The following is a 7,541-nucleotide window of genomic DNA, read 5'->3' as shown; positions in this document are numbered from 1 at the left end:
TCCATAAACATTAAGAAGTGGAAATTCAAAATGATCCTCCAATCTAACCACCCGACATGCCATCCAGTATTGGTAAGAAACAATAGTGGAAACCTAAAAGGATTCAGGTTTCTAGAGCACCCCTAAACCACCTACAGAACCTTTGGATGCTTGTGCAGCACCATTCCATTTATAGCAAGAGTTAATGAAATCATTCATTTTTTTTTGTTTAGCTTGGTTTCCTGCATTAAAACTAAATCACAGTCTACATTCTTTAATGCCCTTTTAACCAAGCGCTTCTTGTCAGGAGCCGATAAACCCCTGACATTCCAAGAAAGGATCTTCATCTTTCTCCAAGGGAGGGAACCCTTCCCTTGGTTCTCTTCATGTAGTCCAAAACATTGACAATGTCTTTCTCATAGGCCCTCTCCTCTCTGACTTGCTTATGACTCCTTCTTCCCCTACTTCCTTTTCCTCTACACAGGAGTGCATTTGCCGATTGACTAATACATCTAGGGTCCATATTCTCCAGCCCATCTTCTACATCCTCTTCTTCTGGACTTAATTCCTCTTCATATTCTGAATTAGAAGACAGGGGTGACTGATTATTATTTAAATCCTTCTACTCAGCAATGTTCGAAACCTTACTAACCATATAATTTGCCACCCTAGATTGCCCCAAATTCTCCATGGGAGTCGACTTAGCATGGTTCGCTATTGGGGCCTCCTTCTCTTCCTGTTCCCGATCCTTCTGAGGATTACACGTCTCCAAAAGCAGGGGTTTAACTATTTTTTCTACCTAGCGGCGCTTGTTTGTCTATTTGGGGAAGTTTCTTCTTCTAGCCTTCCGGACAAACATTCTGCAAACCTCCTCATGATGCATTTTACTACCACATCTTGAACATGGGACTATTTCCTTCTCAATCTCTACATATTGCATCCAAAATCCCTCTGATGTGGCTAAGGAAATTTGTGATGGAATCTCCTTTACCGCCGCAATCTTCATCCAGGCATACACATAACTATCATTTTCAATAATATCCTCATCAACTTCCAGCAATGTTCCCAGCGATCAGCCAATTTTCTCCAAGCACTTATCTCCCCAATACTCAAAAGGCAAATTATACATCCTAATCCATACCAATCTGTCATATACTGCCAACGAGAGTGGGTTAAAATTCGGGAACCATGGCTGTAAATATAGAGGATGTTCCCCGATATACTAGTTATCCTTGCATAAAAACTTATTTCTTTCCAACCCATCTTCAAAAACCACAATGAAAAAGTTCCTTGGAATAAATTTCACAATCAATCTCAAACCCCAATGTTTAGAAATCCAGTCTTTTATGGTAGACCTAGTCATCTGAGGCCCAACCCAACCACTCTGCCAATCGCCGCGTGCTCCAGCCATAGCGCTCTATCTTCCTCCGAATCGCTGGATAGATCTACCTCGCAGACCACCTTCTCACTTGTCTCCCGAGACTTACCGCTCCTTCTGGGATTCTCTCCTCCATTAACATATAACTGATTTTGCATAGAGTTTTTTCCTTCCCTCCTCGCCATGAAATTTATTTTAAAAGTTTAGTTAGTTGAATGTAATGACTAAAAATTATTTTAAGAGTTTTTTTTCCTTGGAGTCTAATATCTTTCATTACATTTTGATGACCTTATGTTTTAGACAATACCTTTAAAAAATAAAGAAAATTTTAAACAAACTTTGGTCTAACTTTATTTTTGGAAGTTGTAGATTATGGATTGTGAGACCATTCACGAGTTACATAATTCAATCCTATCAATTTGATAACATATTTTGAAGGAGCATTTAAAACATTCAGGTTGTCACACTATTGCCGACGCTATAGTGTGCTTCACATTTCTTTCAACGATGCTATACGTTTCGCACCTCGTAGAAATCGGAGCCATAAATTTTGTTTAAGTCACTATTTTTTTAATGTAGAGGTGGACCCTCAGATGCAGTAAATTTTGGTGGAATGGAGGTTGTTTTCAGCTTTGAAGAAATACTCTAACCGGGCAATTTAACCCTGTTGTGGAACAGTAATGTTTCAATCACACGATAAACACGCTTTTAAAATTGAAGATACTTATTATAAATAGATGATTCCTCGGATTAAGTATGTAGTTAGTTTTCAATCAAGTAGATAAGGTCACCTTAGCTCGACGGCTGGCTGTATGATGACGAGTACACTTGAGCAATGGAGGCTTGAAGCGAAATCAGGTCCCATTTCTAATAATATTCCGTCGCATAACAATTTGATTTGCATTTTCATTGCACCAAGCGGATTGTTGAACGAGTGTGAGGATGCTTACGTGCCTCGAATCGTTTCCATCGGTCCTTACCATTTTGGAAAACTGGAGCTCGAGGAATTGGAAAGATTCAAAGGCGAGGCAGCACGTAGAGAGGTTGAAAGAATTCGTAGCAAAACAGGAAATGTTGACTTCAGCTTCGAGAATTCGCTTTCTAAAATAGATACCATGCTAGGTAAGATCTGTAGCTGCTACGATAATTATATGCCATACCAACTTATGGAAATCTTTGATAATCATCTTGTCCTTTCTTGGCTGATCGCTCGGGATGCTTGTTTTATCCTTGAGTTTTTCCAATGTTTTCAGGAAACTTCGGATCCCTTTTTGGGACTCCAGTCCGAGATTCCAGTGGTAATATCTGAGATCATGAAGGATTTGATTAAATTAGAGAATCAGATCCCACTCTTTGTCTTGGAAGAAGTTCTGGCCATGGAACAAGTTGATGCCCCTGAAGAAGTTGTTGCCATGGAACAAGTTGATGCACCTACAGAGGTTATTGCTATGGAAGAATCAACCAGGCATAAAAAGGCCAAATCTGAACTTCAAGAATTGCTCAAGATTGTGTTCCGCAGCGAATATTACCGGCCTTTTGATTAGTTTCCTCATAAAGAATCACCCTGGCAGAACCATCTTTTAGACATTTATTACTACAATTGTCTTGGAGAGGGAAACGAATATGGACCTCTTGATCGCAAAGAGTCCAAGGAAGTGGCAGAGTCGTTCAAGAAGTGCAAGTTTCCATCTGCAGTTGAATTAATGAATGGAGGAGTGAAGATCAAGGCGAAAGGTGAAAATGTCCAAGATGTTGTATTCCGCAGTAGAACGCTGTTTATCCCGCCAATAAAGTTTGATGTGGATTCAGAAATACACATCAGAAATTTAATTGATTTGGAAGTTTGTTCAACGTACCTCGTTTCTAAGAGTTTAACTGCATATGTTCATCTCATGGACGAGCTTTTCCAAACAGAGAAAGGAGTAAGTCTGATGAGAGAAAAGAGGATTATTATTGGTGATCTCAGGAATCCCTCGCGAGTTATCCAACAATTGAACTTCACGAGCCTAGCACCTTTCCAACCAACGTGCTTCTCCTTTATTTTAACAAGGGCAGAACTGACCAGTTCAGCAGCTGTTTGGAATGAGTTCTGGGATGCTTACGTTTCAAAACCATGGCTGGTGATTGGAGGAATCGGAGCAACAATCCTCCTCCTGCTTACAGGGGCCCAGGTCTTTTGTTTATTTAAAAACTGTGGAGCACGATGAAGCATTGAATGATTAACAGTGCTTGGCTTTTGTGCTCTGTTCTGTAACGTATTTCATGAGCTTCTATCCGGTGTGATATATTATGGTGTGCTAGACTAGTACTGCAGATTCTTGTAAGGTAATAGACCTTTGTAATCGAGCTAGTTGTTTCTTCTTATGTAATCCAGCTAGTTGTTTCTTACTCTGCAATCAGCTCTAGAGCCTTTATATCTGTTATAGAATGTTTTTACCTATTTTCAGTCAATAGGAATTATAATTTTTTAACTCTCCTTTTACTCTGCATTCTGACAATAATTCAGGGTATGAGAATTGACTTTTTAATACATTTTTAATACATAAAGTTTTAAATTTTTTTGTTTTATAATTTCTGAATTTACATCTTTTATAGTGAAATATCCACTAATAAGCCTAGAAATTTCTGAATTTACATCTTTTATAGTGAAATGTTCACTAATAAGTCTAGTAGAATGACATCATTTTACGAAATCTAAAAGAACCCATTTTGGTCAGAAGATTATTAAATATACGAGTCATTAAGCAGTGAAATCTAAATTATCCAAATTATCCAACCTAATAAACCTCAATTAAATTAGATTTCACGTTACACACAAGTAACAATTGTGGGAAGGAGGTTTCTGCTATCCTAAATCTAGATTGAATTACAAGTTGAACCAGATTAATTATTTTGTATTTTCTTAGCATATTGATTAAGTTTAATGAAATTTCCTTCTTAAATATATTTTTTCCTTTCAATTTTAATGGATAAAGAACTAAATAAAATAATATTTATTAAAATTAATTAATTAAAAATTAAACCGGATGATTGGTAATTTGAATGGATATGTTAGTTGGTTATTTTCTTTTATATAATGTATTCATGTAAACTAGTATAAGGTATTCTTTTATGTAAAAAATCAACTTCCCATTACATTATTATATTCAAATTGATCACTTTAGTGTATCATTTAATAATATTTTCAATCACCCAAGACCTACAAATTCTCTGAATCAAATAGACATATATCACAAAATTTAATAATGATATATGATATAAAATAATGCTTAAAAATCTCTTTCCTAATTGAAGTGGTGAGATTGTCTAACTAGTGTCTCTCCCTTTCTCATTTTGTAATCAATTGCTAGTAGTCCATCTCTTCTTTTCTTTTTGCCACCTCCCTTTAGCTGTTATGTTCATCATTTTCCACTTGACTTGCCTTCAAATTAATCATCATTTTCCTTAATAAATGCACATTTATTATGATGAATGAGTTACTAGAGACACGTTTGTTTTACTTGTACACGCCATTTGCTTACACAGATCTCTAAAAAAAATTCTTCTTTATTTGTTGAATAAACATTCCCATGATAGTATGGGAAGATTGTTTAGCGGAATTAGTCTACATGTAGTTATCATTGCACCGCTTTATTTCGTTTTCCCTACTTCTAATTTTATTATTCACCATAGCGTCTCATCAAACTTTGACAGACTTGACAGGCTAAGGTTATCTCACTAGAGATGGAACAAATCTACTCAGAAATATAAACAAATGACCAGATTAAACCTCCCTCGAAACTGTTCGACCCAAACCTAATCTTTGAAAAACTGCACACCCAATTACATATTGCATGTGGTCAATATTAGCAGATGATAACGACACGGTAAGTCGTCTGAGAAATTAAATTTGAGTCTACTCGTCACTTATTTTTGACTGACCATATTATATCTCAGGTAATGACCAAATGAATATATGAGAGGTTATTTGTTGTCATCTTCGATGGTTGAAAATGCATAAATCTCATTGCCAATCTCAATGGTTGGATTTTATGGGATTGTAGTTTTAGACATGTGTTGGAAATTTTCCAAAAAAGTTAAAGGTTCTTAATGATTATGTTTTAAATCATATAAATGAATTTATAATTTATATAATAGTTTAAAAGTCTAATATTTAATAGTGAGTTGGCGAGATTTTGGAATATCTACAATTCATATGATTAAATTTATGATTTATATAATGGGTAAAACTATAATTATCAGTAGTGAGTTGATGTGATTTGGAGAGACTTTAAATTTTATTATTATTGCATCTAGATTTCATGGGATTGATTTTTTGTATTAATATAAGAAATTTCCAAAAAAAGTTTGAAGGTTCACACAAGAGCGATGCTTACTAAAGTCTATCTAGACTCAATTATAAGAAATTATAACTTATTGCATCCCTTTTCTTCTTCTAATAATAAAGTCTCATGATTACAATGAACAAGAAAAATATGCAAAAAAGGATAAAATAAAATAATGCCTATCCAAACTAACATAAATTTCATTGCTAGTGCATCTATGTTTCATGGAATTGATTTTTTAGATGTGTGGGAAATCCGTAAGAAAAGTTGAATGTTCACATCAATTATGTTTCCTGATGGCTATGTCTTAAGCCATACAATTCAATTTAAAATATGCAGAATAGATTAAAATCTAGCATTCAATAGTGTGTTGATGTAATTTTGGAAGACCCACAACTCATATGATTGAATTTATAATTTACATATAATGGATGAAAACATAATTATCAATAGTGATTTGATGTGATTTCAAGAGGCTTAACATTTTATTATCGATGCATCTAGATTTCATACATACATACATATATACATACATATACATTATAAGAAATTTCCAAGAAAAGTTGAAGGTTCATACATGAGTAATGTTTACTAAAGATTTTATCTAGAATCAAATATAGAATCAAATTTATAATTTGCACAAAAGATTAAAAATATAACATTAATAATGAGTTACCCATCAATATGTTAGGAGAATTACAAGGCTCAAAAGAGGAGAACATATCCATAGAAGATGACATGCTATGCAAGACACCTAAATCAAGAAGCCATTTCCCATTTTAAGGATGTGTAGAAGCCCTAATTGCTTTACCTTTCATCTTAGCAATGTCATGTAAAAGTCTTGCAGTTCCCAACTGTGTAGATGAAGAAGTTGCCACTTGTGATGAAGAAGAAGAAGGATGAGTCATTGATGAGGGCAACCTGATGTTATTCTTTTGTAGAATGTGTGTAAGCTCATCAATCTTCTTAGTATGACACCTATGCTCATCATGTCCTTGTCTTTTGCAGTAAGCACATTTTATCTTCTTCTTGTTTGATGATTCCTCTTTAGAAGAGGTCTTGGACTTAGGAGTATGCTTGGAAGGAGAATCCTTATCTTCCACATTAGACTTGGGATCCTTATGTTGCTTCTTTCCTTTGCCACCTGAAGCCTTTGGACTGGAATCCTTTGTAAGAAGTGCTTGAGGCTTTGAAGGCTTCAATGTACTCATGTGTGCCAACTTTGCTTGTTCCCTCGTGAGGTGAGCTACAAATCCATCAAGAGAGGACATTTCGAGTGCACTACCAAGGGCATCCATAATAGCAAGAATGTAGAAACAAAAACTAAATAATCCGGTCAAAGCTTTGAAAGAATAGAGAGAATCAATTGTTCATCCTCTTTAGTTACCCCACTATTATATAACTCCAATCTAAGAGAATTGAGCTTAGAGAAGAAGTCTTGGATATTGTCAAAATTACTAGGATTTAGACTCATTAGTTCATTCTCTAACATGAATTTCCTCATCTCATCTGGCTTACCAAAGAGACCCTCTAAGATAGTCCAAATAGCATTAGGAGTTCTACAAGATGCAATATGATATCTCAAATTGGGACATAGTGAGAGTACCAAGAGCTTTGTCCCATCGATCAAACCATTTCCTCTTTACTATAGCACCTATGGGTTCTAGATTGCCAAGAGTGATTCTATACAACTTCTTTGTTAGCAATAATAATTCCATTTTCTTTTTCCACTCATGATAATTATATGTAGTTAGGAATACAATTTTTGACAAACCCGTAGTGAAAGAATACAATACAACAATTGACTATCCCCACAATACAAGCAATTGAACTAACACACAACTTCAACGAAGCATATG

General features: G+C 35.1%; 1 protein-coding gene across 1 annotated transcript; it reads left to right on the top strand.

Annotated features, from left to right (window-relative positions):
- The first annotated feature begins 2,172 nt into the window (after nt 1-2,172).
- On the top strand, nt 2,173-3,564 carry LOC131056852 (UPF0481 protein At3g47200-like). The gene is made up of 2 exons (XM_057991122.2): nt 2,173-2,865; nt 2,971-3,564. The coding sequence occupies exons 1-2, from the start codon at nt 2,173-2,175 to the stop codon at nt 3,562-3,564; spliced, it is 1,287 nt and encodes a 428-aa protein (XP_057847105.2).
- Nucleotides 3,565-7,541: the final 3,977 nt, after the last annotated feature.

This window comes from Cryptomeria japonica, chromosome 5, assembly GCF_030272615.1.
Source record: "Cryptomeria japonica chromosome 5, Sugi_1.0, whole genome shotgun sequence".
In the NCBI taxonomy this organism is placed as follows: domain Eukaryota; kingdom Viridiplantae; phylum Streptophyta; class Pinopsida; order Cupressales; family Cupressaceae; genus Cryptomeria; species Cryptomeria japonica.
The sequence above is the reverse complement of the archived record's forward strand: the minus strand, read 5'-3'. Positions and strand labels throughout refer to the sequence as shown.

Bases quoted from the DNA above. Each gene is read 5' to 3' on its own strand.
- LOC131056852 (XM_057991122.2), top strand. From the start codon at position 2,173: ATGACGAGTACACTTGAGCAATGGAGGCTTGAAGCGAAATCAGGTCCC. The intron at 2,866-2,970 runs GTGTTCCGCAGC...TGTCTTGGAGAG, and splicing joins TTCAAGAATTGCTCAAGATT to GGAAACGAATATGGACCTCT.